Source organism: Rutidosis leptorrhynchoides, chromosome 11 (genome assembly GCF_046630445.1).
Source record: "Rutidosis leptorrhynchoides isolate AG116_Rl617_1_P2 chromosome 11, CSIRO_AGI_Rlap_v1, whole genome shotgun sequence".
NCBI classification, from domain to species: Eukaryota; Viridiplantae; Streptophyta; class Magnoliopsida; order Asterales; family Asteraceae; genus Rutidosis; species Rutidosis leptorrhynchoides.
Window position 1 is genome coordinate 280,824,191 of NC_092343.1, and position 13,805 is coordinate 280,837,995.

The 13,805-nt window shown below is 34.1% G+C and overlaps 1 protein-coding gene across 1 annotated transcript; it reads right to left on the reverse strand.

The window, feature by feature from the left end:
- Positions 1-1,329: 1,329 nt before the first annotated feature.
- LOC139876314 (GDSL esterase/lipase At1g28580-like) lies at positions 1,330-12,439 on the reverse strand. The gene is made up of 5 exons (XM_071863616.1): positions 12,199-12,439; positions 11,869-12,093; positions 2,430-2,578; positions 2,058-2,334; positions 1,330-1,623 (listed from the first exon to the last, which is right to left on the reverse strand). The coding sequence occupies exons 1-5, from the start codon at positions 12,413-12,415 to the stop codon at positions 1,391-1,393; spliced, it is 1,101 nt and encodes a 366-aa protein (XP_071719717.1). The 5' UTR covers positions 12,416-12,439; the 3' UTR covers positions 1,330-1,390.
- Positions 12,440-13,805: the final 1,366 nt, after the last annotated feature.

Below are 13,805 nucleotides of genomic sequence, written 5' to 3' on the forward strand. Positions count from 1 at the left end.
TCATCCTTAAAGTTTTACGGCCACTGGACCTATGTATCTAGCACCTTCGTTAAAAATTTCAAACCAATCCAACGGTTAACGAACCTGTTACGGTTTTTCTCTTCCATCTGCGTAGTAGATAGAGAATTTTGAAAGTTCATCATTCCGTCGAACAGGACCGCAAGGAATGATAACTTAGATCCGATACTCGGATCTTCTCTAAAATCTATCAGCATCAAGTCCCATCGATCCGATCATCGACCCCGTTGACTGATCCCATGATCATGATACATGTTGCATCACATCATATACCCGTCGTTCGTTCACGTACCATACTTTCAATTCGCCATCGTGCCCATACTCGAACCTTGAGCTCTGATACCACTTGTTAGGAATTCGGTAGGCCCTAACAAGACAAGTGATTTATGCGAATCACTAACCCACGAACGACAAACGAATAATTAAACCATAACGATAAATAAACGACACGAGATTTAACGTGGTTATATCACAACTCCAAAACACGGAGAATGGTGCACTCCACGGGTGCAAACCAGCGATTTTCTTATATTATTGTGCACGCATTACAATGAGGCTAGGGGTTACAATTTATAGGAAGAGTTAAACTTGTCCACCAAGTTAAACTTGTCATTCAAACAAAAGACATTCCATAAATATCTATTACTTGCTCCATACTCCATTCCTACTAGAAGATTTAATTAAGGCAACAAAATCTCTACGACTTGTTCACCAAGTCAAGCTTCCTACAATTTGTTCACCAAGTCAAGCTCCCTACGACTTATTCACCAAGTCAAGCTCCCTACGACTTGTTCACCACTCCAAAACACGAGATTTAACGTGGTTATATCACAACTCCAAAACACGGAGAAGGGTTCACTCCACGGGCGCAAACAAGAGATTTTCTTATATTATTGTGCACACATTACAATGAGGCTAGGGGTTACAATTTATAGGAAGAGTTAAACTTGTCCACCAAGTTAAACTTGTCATTCAAACAAAAGACATTCCATAAATATCTATTACTTGCTCCATACTCCATTCCTACTAAAAGATTTAATTAAGGCAACAAAATCTCTACGACTTGTTCACCAAGTCAAGCTTCCTACAATTTGTTCACCAAGTCAAGCTCCCTACGACTTATTCACCAAGTCAAGCTCCCTACGACTTGTTCACCAAGTTAAGCTCTCTTCGACTTGTTCCTTTGATCAAATTCTTCACACCTTCAACACATATGGCCGGGTGTGCATATAAGATTTGATAACGAAAAAAAAACATTTCACATAACTCATGCAAGATTTATTGTTTGTACAATTGTAACTTAGGCATGAGTAGAAATTAAATTTTAGATATTTTTGTATCTTTTTATGCAAACAATGATAATTGATCTCTTCTAAGTGACACACATAGAGCACAAAGAATTAAACGGTGGTATGGTGTATGAACCATTAAATAAACTCGTGTAAATCAGTTTGTATGCTGCTTCTGTTAGATGTAATCCGTCCCAATTAACATAAGTATTCGGATCTGCACATGTAATTGTTGAAGATGAACATTCTGCTGATTGGTTGTAGTTAAACGGCCCTCCACCTCCACAACATGCATTCAAAGCTCCATTTGAAAAACCTACAATATTACATACCGTCTCATTATGAAGAAAATGTTTTTTTAAGGCAATAGTTGGCATTGAATACTCTCATTTGCCACGCACACATGCACTTTCGGGCGCAAACTCGAACCATATTACAGGGATCCGAACTTTAAACCATCTCGAGGGGCAGGCTGGTCGGACCTGAATCCTGAATATGGTCGGTAAAATCTCCCATAAGACAACCCGGCTTATCGGATTAAAGTCCACGAGTATTTTTAAGGAAATGTGACTCAAACTCGAGAACTTGCCACCCCCCCCCCCCCCCCCCCCCACCCCCCCACAAACCCCCACCTCCACCTAAGTAGTAGGGTGAAACACTGGACCACTAGGGTGGGTTCATGAAGAAATTGTTTTATGATTTATGTCATTGATATTGATATAAAGTTAAAAAGGTGAAAATTTGGGGTACCAAATTCATTTGGAGAGATATAAAACTGCAATGCAGCATTATAGTAGTCGCCATAGATAATATTGACACTGGGATGCATCTCTTGAATTTTATTTAATTCGATCTTGAGAAGTTCATTATGGTACTCTGCAAACTTGTTTAACCGAATCAGGCAACCTGTTGCTGCATCATACTCATCACTATTGTAGCCAGCGTAGATTGTCAAATAGACAGGCGAGCATCCGATTGGTAAGTTTCCAGGAACAATAAGAGTTTGTGCTCCTAGATCAATGAGGTCCTGTATGCATTTCGCCAATTTATATCTTTAGCCTGAAAACTACTACAGAGTACTTAACTAAAACATGATTATACTCAAATATAATTGATTCTTACAATAACAGTTGAGATTATCGTGTTGACGACAAGAGGAACATACGGTTTAATTTGATTAATTGATTTTCCGGCAACTAATGCGTGATTGTAATCGTTACCTCCAATCTCTCCCATAAGAATCAGAGAACCTTGAAGTAGTTTTCTGCAATCTGGGAACAATAATAAGTAAAGCTTAACGAAATATAAAAATATTAAGGAGTAGTTGAGTAATTGTACACGAATCATATGTAAAACTTATATGACAAAGTAATTGTAGACAAATTATACATGATTGGTTTGTTTTTCACCTGATGAATATCATATCAACTGATAAAGAACGTTAGTTCGTAACGTTAGATCGAGTTTGTTTAAGAAACCGAGAATTTAATAGATATTTTTTACAAACAAACAGTGTTAAAGAAAAAACGAAACGGAAACTTCATCCGAGGATGAAAAAAAGCAGACAAAACAATACAACGAGCTATACTCAACCACCGAGTCACAAGGAACTTAAACCAAAAACAAAATGCTCAATCTACCCAGACCGAACTAGACAAAGTAATAGAACTATCCGACAAAAGAGACCAATGCAAGAACTAACAAGACAAGATGATAAAACACATATACACGTAAAAACCGCAACCAAACGGCACAACGGCGAAACAAGCTAAACCTTTGAGCCAGTTGCAACTACAAAGTAGTCCATAAAAAAAACCGAACTATTTCGCGGCAATGCTATCTTTCTTACTCTTCAATCACGGTTGAATGAGTTTCTCTTCAACTTTGGTGAATTGAATAAGTTTCCCCAATATTGAAGATACCGGGAATTTCGTTGTTGACGAAGTAGCTAACTCCTTAACCAACTCATCCTCCTGCTCACATTCTTCTTCACTATCTGCCTTCTTCTTTTAGATTGTCACCATATATAAAGATAGGCTTCTATGTAGCATTATTCTACTTCCGTCTCATCACAAATGTTCATGTACTTTTTGCACAAAGTTCTAGAAACATTACAAAAAACTTTTCATTTTGTGACATTTGCTTAATTTTTGACGCCTTAAAATGTGAATAATTTGACATGTTTTTGACACTCATAAGTGTCACAAAGTTTTTGACACTTAAAAGCGTCAAAAAGAAAAACTCATTAACACTTAAAAATGTCAAAAAGTTAATAATTTTTGACACCATATTTTTGACACATAATTTTTGACACCATATTTTTTCACGCTTCCAACTTTGTGACATTTATAGATGTTAAAAACATGCGAATTTATTCATATATTTTAGCGTCAAAAATAATGGAATCGTCAAAAAGTGAACATATTTGTAGTGAAAATCCCACTAAGTACACAGTGGTGGTGCAAACCGTGCACAAGCCTGCTAAAAAAATTGTCATTTTTCTGGTGTTGGTTTGAGGTTGTTTTATGAGGACTATCCAACTAAGGTTGTGGTTTAGTCTGACCCAAATATATAAAATTGGCTACTCCATAGAACCCAGGACACTAAATTATTATATTTATAAAGCATCTATGAAATCGGTATGGCCGATGTTCCTAGTATGTATCCTTTACGTTTCTAAGACACAGAACATAGGAATGGAGATGAGAAAGACCTAGAATGTTTGATAAATGTTCCCGAGAGAGATCTCAAAGCATTTACGACTTATCTGTCCGCATCCAAATGTATGATTGACCTTATTACATGTTCTTGTCCAATTGTTTCCTTAGGATTGTTTTCCTGCACATAGGGTTATAGAAAACCAAACTAAAACCCTTTTAAAACTGTTGAATTTCTTAAGACAGCTACAATTCCTAGTTTCAATTCGCATAATCTATTAAAAATACGACCCGGGTCACATTTTCCCTTGCCAACTCTTAGAAAGAAAGAACATATTTAGGCCCCGCAACTATAAATAAACGAACTAGCCTTTCTGAGACTCTTTGCCAAGCTCATCCAATGAAAAATGTAACCGACTATTTGAGCGATATCAAAACCCACTTAATGATAAGGAACCACTGAAAGTCACTAAAGACCAGTAGGAAGCCGAAAAAACTGTCATCAGTCAACTATAAAATTGCCGAGAGTCCACCTCCAAAACCCAAATAAATCAAAGTCGAATAAAAATGCCAAAATAAACTAGAGAAACCTGAAATTCAAGCGCATCAACCAAGGACGTAAAAAACCTCGACTCCGGCCGAACATAGATCGAAGACTATGGAGACAGAACAAGACAAATGAGTAAAATGAGGAAACATATTAGAGAAAGAACGATAACAGGCAGAAAAAACAAAGATAAGAATCGTGGAAGTAGAAGAAAACGCGTGTGAAGAAATTCTAGATGGAGATTTTAGTCGAACAAACTACAGCAACAAAAACTCATCGGTTAAAGTCTGAACTTCAGAGAACCACTACACCCGTCGTCTGCGACCAATAAGAACGAAAACCAAGCCACTGGAGAGCAAAAATGTAGGATTTCTAACAAAAAGTGTATGCTCGATTGGATCAACTGTCAAAATGCTTGAATGATTCGAAGTGCATTCCGTTGCATAAAGCTATAAAAACTCTGCCCTTCTAGTTTAACGGATCTGCTTCAGGGGAACATGCCAAACATATGGCTGGGTGTGCACATAAGATTTGATAACCCCAAAAAAGACATTTCACATAACTCATGCAAGAATTATTGTTTGTACAGTTGTAACTTGAGCATGAGTAGAAATTAAATTTTAAATATTTTTGTATCTTCTTATGCCAACAATATAACGATAATTCATGGGGGGCCAAGTCAAACAATAATAGGCGATCCATTAACAAAGCTTATTGGGTATTTTGTAGCTTTTGGGCCACAAAGTTTAGAGTGGGTTAAAAGTGTTGTTCAAAGAAAGAGAATTGGATGATAAGGATACGTGAAAGCAAAGCTATTTTGAGTTAGATGGAGTATGTTTCTGAATTTTGTGTGGTTGAAGATACCGTCCCGATTTATGATACTGACGTTGAGGAAGAGGAAGACGAGTCACAAGAGGATGGGTTGAACATGCTAATCGGTCATGAGAGTGAAGATGAGACAGTTGATGGTCTTTTTCGTGTATTAGAAAACGTTAATGACTACACGTTTAAGATTGAACTCCCGGTTCGTGATAATGTATTCGCCACTTTTAAGATTGCTAATTTATCATCACATGACAATTATAGTGGTGATGGCGACGACTTAGACTCGAGGACGAGTCTCTTTGAAGAATGGGAGAATGATGCAGAATTATGTGTGAATCATGGGGGCCAAGTCAAACAATAATAGGCGATCCATTAACAAAGCTTATTGGGTATTTTGTAGCTTTTGGGCCACAAAGTTTAGAGTGGGTTAAAAGTGTTGGTCAAAGAAAGGGAATTGGATGATAAGGATACGTGAAAGCAAAGCTATTTTGAGTTAGTTGGAGTCTGTTTCTATTTTTAAGTCATCAAGTGATTTTTATTTTAAATTAAAATAAATAATAGATAAGTAGAAAACTAATACTCCGTAGATAGATGTTTACTCTGTATTGCTTTTCAAGCACCTACTATTAGTTAGGTACGGAGTATTAGTTACAAGTCTTTTATTATCTAGTTATCTAGGTATAGTTATATATAGGACGACACTTTTAGTTTTCATTCAGTTTTTGAAGTTTTGATAAATAAAAAAGAATAGACGTGACGTCTAATTAAACCGTGAAGGTTTGTCCCAATTTAAACCGCAAAGGTTTAACGATTCTATCTTTTCTGTTTAAGCTATAGATCCCCAATTCCGCATTATGTGGTATCAGATTTCAGGTATCGCTAAACAACTTGAAATCGAGAAGCTGAATCGCAAGATTCAAGAGTTGGATGACATGCAAAATCTCTTGCGTCAAATAGAGATTAAGCTTGAAAATCCTAAATTTTTAGAGGAGGCTCAACCGAATGACTTTGATGATTCGGTTGATGAAGTTCTTAACATGGAGTACGTTCCCGAGTCTTGTATGGGTGAAGACACCGTACCTATTTATGATACTTACGGTGAAGATGAGGAAGAAGAAACACCGATGAACCTCACTTTGGCGATTTTGGATGCCTGTCAAAAACCGGAAGATGAGTCCGTCATTTGTGGAAGTCCAAAATATATTCTCCATAGTGATAGTGATGAAAAGGACGTTGAAGTGGGGGTGGAGACAGGAAACATGGGTGTCTCGGTTGGGCCATATGTTCATAGCAATCTGGTAATTGAAAAGGGTACATATATTCTGAATTGTGATGATGTAATTGAGATGGTGCTTGTTCGCTTTAAGCAATGTCCGAGGATGTCCGTCATTAATGTTATAGACTCGAGGACGAGTCTTTTCGAAGAAAGGAAGAATGATGCATATTCGTATGATCCAGGGGGCTTATTGTATTATTAATTGGGTTTTGGGCCGTATGAATTGGAAGTATTTTTTTAACCTTCACCGTGCACATGGTTGGAAGCAAGAATTAAATTGGAAGCAAGAATTAACACATGGGAAGCATGCAAAAGAAATCCATTCATAGCCATATCTAGTTTTTATATTTTTTTAAAATTCAAGTTGAGACCTTATCTAGTGAAGGTTTTGTTAGCAACCGTGAAGGTTGTGTTTCGATTAAGCTGCGGAGGTTTAATCATTATTTATCTTTATTGTTTAAGCCATCGATCCTCAATTCCGCATTATGATCGAGTAATTGTAGACCAATTATACATGATTGGTTTGTTTTTTCATCCAGATGAATAGCATATTAACTCATAAAGAACGCCAGTTCGTAAAGTTGGAGTTTGTTTAAGAAACCGAGAATTTAATATTATACAAAGAAAAAAATCGAACGATAAATACCATACGTGGATAAACATCAGATGCATATGTGACATGGAACTTTTGATAATTTTAGGTAAGAAAAGCAGAGATGTAAAAACCAATAATTTACTTGAAATTCAACAGACCAGAGCGCGATATGTGGCGCGACAATTAAATGTGATTGAAAAAAAAAATTATTAATTTTTTCTTTTTAAATTTAAAAAAAAATTTGAAATTTTTTTTTTTTTAATTTGCATTTCAAATTCAATCACATGTGATTGTAAAACACAATCACATGTGATTATGCATGTCAAATCCAATCACATGTGATTGAAAAAAAAAACTAATTTTTTTTCAAAAAAACTTTTCAACCGAAAACAGACTTTAATTCGGTGATTTGATCAAGTTTGTTATCGTTTCGTGATCATATCTTCAAAATTTCAGACTTTAATTCAGTGATTTAATCAAGTTTTGATCAAAAACTTGGTTTTTGAAGGTTTTAGCACAAACTTACTGAAATTCTTCATTTTACTAAAAAAAAAATTCAATCACATGTGATTGAATTTAACATGCAGAATCACATGTGATTGGGATTTACAATCACATGTGATTGACATGCAGAATCACATGTGATTTACTGCATGTCAAATCCAATCACATGTGAATTTCGAAAAAAAATTTCGAAAAAAATAATTTTCGGGAAAAAAAAATTTTTAGAAATTTTTTTTATTATTATTATTTTTGTTTCAATAACATATGATTATCGCGCCACATGTTGCACTTTAATTAGTCCCTTGAATCTCAACTTAAAAGTTAGTTTCATTTGAATATTTCTCAAGAAAAGCAATATTAATATGATCATATTTTTTTTTAAACAAACAATGAAAAAACGAATTAGTTACAACATTGATGATCTAATCTTAATCAACTTTACCTCTCTATTAACCACAAATTTGTCACATGTCATCTCCACGAAATACAATTCATTAAATAACGACCTTAAATTAGGATGTCTGAAGTAATTAGTTACTTGTATTAGGAGTAGTAATTAAGTATGTGCCTTTACTACAATTAAAAGTGTATACCTTTCGGAAAATGATATATCCACATCTAAATTACTTCTTCCACCAAATGCATGTATTATTTAATTGTATACAGTATAACTTACTAATTCACAGTTTATGGTGGATGAAGTAATTTGAATGGTAAATATATCAATTCAGATACCTTTAGTACAATTGATTTTTTTTAATGGAATTGACTGTTATATTATCTTATGTTTATTTTTTAATTAGTTTTCTAGTAAATACGTTTTTCTACATTATCTTATGTTTATTTTTTAATTAGTATTCTAGTAAATACGTTTTTCTACATGCCGTCGAATTGTATGGTAGATTACTTTAGTTTTGCCACTTGTTCAGCTAAATTGTCCTAATGTATGAGTTATACTTGTTGATTTTTTTGAACCGTTAATCCTATAATCTTTTTTTTTTTTGTTTTTTGAAAAAAAATTATATACCTTGTAGTTTTTCATTTCAGTTCATTTATTATACATTCGAGGATATTGGTTAGGATTTTGAATTTCTGTTTTTATATTTTTTATTTTGGTTAATGATAGTACGTATTTCTGACTAGAGAGTAGATATATGTACCAGTGCAAGGTAGAATGTACTACACGAGGGGTAACTCCTGAGACGAATCCCTGCAAACCCGGTTCATGGTCTAAAATCATGGGGTGGCTTAAGTCAATCTCGAGATAAGGCTTACGTATATATTGCCTGTGTTATGTGTGAGAAAGTATATATGTCATGCTTCATGCGTCTTGAAGTTATGTGTCATGAAGGATGAAGGGCTGAAGTCCAGCTACACTACTTGATGGCCAGCGACACTATTTGATGGCCAGCGACACTATTTGATGTCCAGCGACACTACTGATGTCCAACGACACTACTGATCTCCAACGACACTACTGATGGCCAGCGACACTACTTGATGTCGAGCAACACTACTGATGTCCAACGATGTTACTTGAGAGAGAAGGTTTAGAGTGAGAAAGTGTGTGTGAGAGAGAAAGTGAAATGTGTGAAATGTCTGATCTTCCATCTGAGTCCCAAATGAGGTGGGGAACCCCTCTATTATAAGCAAAACTTGTGCTTGTAAGGAAACCTACTCGGTTTAAATTATGGAAAAATCCAAATAACTTGTATATTAATATATACACTAATAAGTCCCCCCAGTTTGATGTGATATGTATGTTAATGCGTATCATATTAAACTAAATTGTCTTCTTTTATGTGTATCATATTAAACCATAGTTTCATATATCATATTATACTAACGTGGACGTGGGTTCGAGTCCTACAGACGGCGCCATATGATGGTACGTATTTCCGACTAAAGAGTAGATATGTGTACCAGTGCAAGGTAGATGTACTACGCGAGGGGTAGTTTGCCGTTTGATGTTTACCTTTCGGACGAATCCCTGCAGACCCGGATCTTGGTCTAAAACCATGGGGTGACTTAAGTCAATCTCGAGGGTATGTATTGTCTGCGTCATGTGTGAGAAAGTATGCAATGCTTCATGCGTCTTGAATTATGTGTCTTGAAGGATGAAGGCCTGAAGTCCAGAGACACTACTTGATGGCCAGCGACACTACTTGATGGCCAGCGACGCTACTGATGTCCAACGACACTATTGATGGCCAACGACACTACTTGATATACAACGACACTACTGATGTCTAGCGACATTACTTGAGAGAGAAGGTTTAAAGTGAGAAAGTGTGTGTGAGAGAGAAAGCGAAATGTCTGATCGAGTCTCAAATGAGTTGGGGAACTCCTCTATTTATAGGCAAAATTTGGGCTTATAAGAAAACTTATTGGGTTTAAATCATGGAAAAAATCCAATAACTTGTATATTAATATATACACCAATAGTTAAGGTTTTTGATTTGTACAGTATATAGTTAAGTTTTTTAAACTATTTACATAGGGAAAAAAAAACATCAGTTTTACATAAAAGAAATCCTTCATTTGTGATATTTCATCTATTACAATAGCTTGTTATTGTATATACGAATAAAAGGTGATGTTATATTAATTAACACTGAAAAATATTTATATGTGAGACGAAATTAAACTATTTACGTAGACAAAAACATCAAATTATATAAAATTACATACTTTATAATCATTAAGAATTCATCTTCAGTTAGTCCGTATGTCCTTTTCTATGAAGTCAATATTTCATTTTCTATGATTTCATCCATATAACTACAAACCCCTTTTGGACTGATATTAAGAATTAAACATCAAATAACATAACATCACATATTTTATTTGACATACTGTATCTTCTTACCTGTAAAAACAACTTTTTATAATTTACTTGATATTCTGCATTTGTTGACATTTAGAAAATATATAAAATTGATATTTTAAAAATACTAATAATAATCTTTTTTATCATTAATTTTTGTGAGGATTATCCCCACAGTTTACCCTTTTTTATAAGCATAGTTCATGAACTTTTAATTTAGCATTAGCAGCCCTTTAAATACATAATTTTTTTATATTGTAATCCCTCCGTCAATTGGCCGTTAAATCTCCTTGTTAAATCCAATCATGTGCCTGGCACAAGAGGGTATAATTGCCATTTGACAATTTCTTCCTCCATTTTTACTCTTTCTATCATCCCTCTTTTCTCAGGAAACCCGTTTCAAAATAAACATAAACATTCCTTTCCTACATAAACAAAATATAATCCCCAAAGTAAAACAAATCAAATAGATTCAAACAGTATTCGTAGAAGCAAAAGAAATCAGGATGGCTTTATTTTAATTAACTTAATGAATCTAGCCACAAAGTGTTTTAACAAACAAATAAAATCCCAGAAAGCTACTACGCATCAGATCTGTTTAGCTTCATGTATGTTTGGCGTCGTGACTCAACACCGAAAACATACTTCTTACTTCTGGCCATTTTCATCAACACCCACTTTACATGTTTTATTCTTTGAGAAATTAGATACAGTAGTTTGGACGATTTGAAAATTTTAAGGATAATGATTTTGAGAAGAGAATGGAGAAGATAGTAAAAGGGAGAAGAGGGAGAAAATGGCAGAAAATATAAAAAGGTAAAATTACTTTCGTATGCTTGGCATATGGGATGGGATGATTTAATGAGGAGTTTAACGGTCAACTGACGAAGCGAGTCAGTACAGTTGAAACAAAATTACAATTCAAAGAACCGTCAATTCAAAATAAAAGTTCGGGGACCACGTATGAAAAAAATTATAACCATAAGAATTATCCACGTAGTTTTATCGAAATAATAACTCTCTATTCCAATTCTATTCTATTATTCTCAAATATAAAAAACACACAATTTAATAAATATTACTATTACACTATAGTTTTTTATTAGATGTTGAGGATGTTGCCTAAATATACACTTGATTTTTGTTGTGAATTCTCTTAGAACTCCTTAATACTTAGAACGTTATACGAGTATCTACTTTCTTGTCCATAAAATTCATTATTATCAAATAACCAATTATATAATTCCCCAAAAAAAGTTATTCTATAAAATCTAATTCTATAATAAAACATTATGACAACGCTCGATTAAATGGATGTTGGTTTAATTACCTGAAAATGAGTCGCACAAAGATGACAAAGATAGTTTGAACCACCCGAGTTGAACTCCTAAAGATGCATTTGTAGGAACATTATATCCTCTCGCTTCATGAAACGACGAATCTAATGCAGTTGCACTTGCAACAGCATAATTTAGTCCTATTCTAGAATTCACAACATCCTCAATTCCATCACGTTGAAAATACGGTGATATCATTGGTAATCCAAGACTCTCAGCTTCAATTCATAAGCAAACAAACAATTTAATCAATTAAACATTAAAAATAAGCGAAGGTCATGTAAAACTAAAATTTCACTAAAGAGGTCAATCGAATATTGTACCAAGAAAATCAATGATGAGACGACCATTGGAGCAACGACCAGTGGGATTATGGAAGTACGTTTCGCCATAAGGAGGGAACAAAAAATGAGGTGGGTCGACTTTATCATATTTCGAAAGTACTTTCGCGTTACCCGTATCAGCTAACGAGTCACCGAAGCTAATAATAGAGGTGTAACATCCGTTAGAGATGGATGATATGCAACCCAACAGTATCATCCAAGAAAGAAAGAAGGAAATGGCCATTTGGACACTTGATTAAAGAAACTTGATTCATGTTTCTTTATTCATAAAGTAGAGTTTTAGTGAATTACATTATTGTCCTTGGAGTATTATATTATATTTATACGATATATGATATTAGGTGACCATTTTGCATCACAAAAGTTGGGACCTCTTCAACCCACAACCTAATGAAAAATAAATATACAACCACTTATTTGATATAGTTTAATATATTTTATCTGATATTTTTTTTCCGATTAGAATCTTCATGAAATATTGTGTTAATATCCTCACTGCAATTATTAGAGTAAAATACATTAATGGTCCTGTTATTTACACCATTTTACAAGAACTATCCTTGTATTTATATTTTCACCTTTTCAGTACAATTAGATACATAAAAGGAAATATGACTGAACATAAACGTTAATGAGTTTTTTTATTGTTTGAAAAATCATTGTTTGGAATTTGATGAGTTAAAAGTACTTTTAGTAAATCTAAGTATTTTTTAGTATGAAGAGTCAGAGTCTGGATAATCATAATTTGTTATGTAGTGAAGAACATAGACTCATACATGAATTCAAAGTACATAATCTGACAAGATAAATTTAGAATTATAGACTTAGTGAATATGCGTGAAGATTAGAATAAAGATATTCCACTTAAGAGATTTCATGATGTTTTGTAGAGGTCATTCAAATCGAAGATTGTGATTGATATAATATAATTTTGTTTCCATGATTATAATCGAGTTTGTTAGGAAACTAGATCAACAGAATTTGAGGGATTATACTTTTTAAATACTAAGTCTATAAATAAGACCATTCATTTACTTGTTTTAAGTACATCATCGATGATTATCAATCTCTGTAATTGTGTATACATTACTTATAATATAATTGAGATAATTATTTATTTAATTCAATTAATTCCGCACTTGATATTGTTTAGATCATTCCATTAATCGTTAATATCTTGTTTCTTGTTTATTTGAATACTTAAGTTCTAGGTCACTTAATTGGGACCAACATTTATTATATTAAATATTCAATATAAATCAGTATCAAATATCAATCAATATCAAATATCAATATATTTCAATATTGTTATACCAGTTCTGCTAACTAATTAATGACTGCAAAAAAGATCAAAGTCAACTTTTATTGACCACATAAAACATATTACGAAACACAGTACGTTCCAAGTTCGCACTGTTGGGAATACGTTTGGATCCTATACTTAATGATACCGCAATCCGCATGCGCACCCATATCTATGCGGGCACCCTCTAGGGTGCGTATGCGTGTGCTCATGTGCGTTATGCGGTATGCAGATTCGTATCTAATGCCTTTGTTCCCGGAACAGCGATTACTTGGCTATCAAG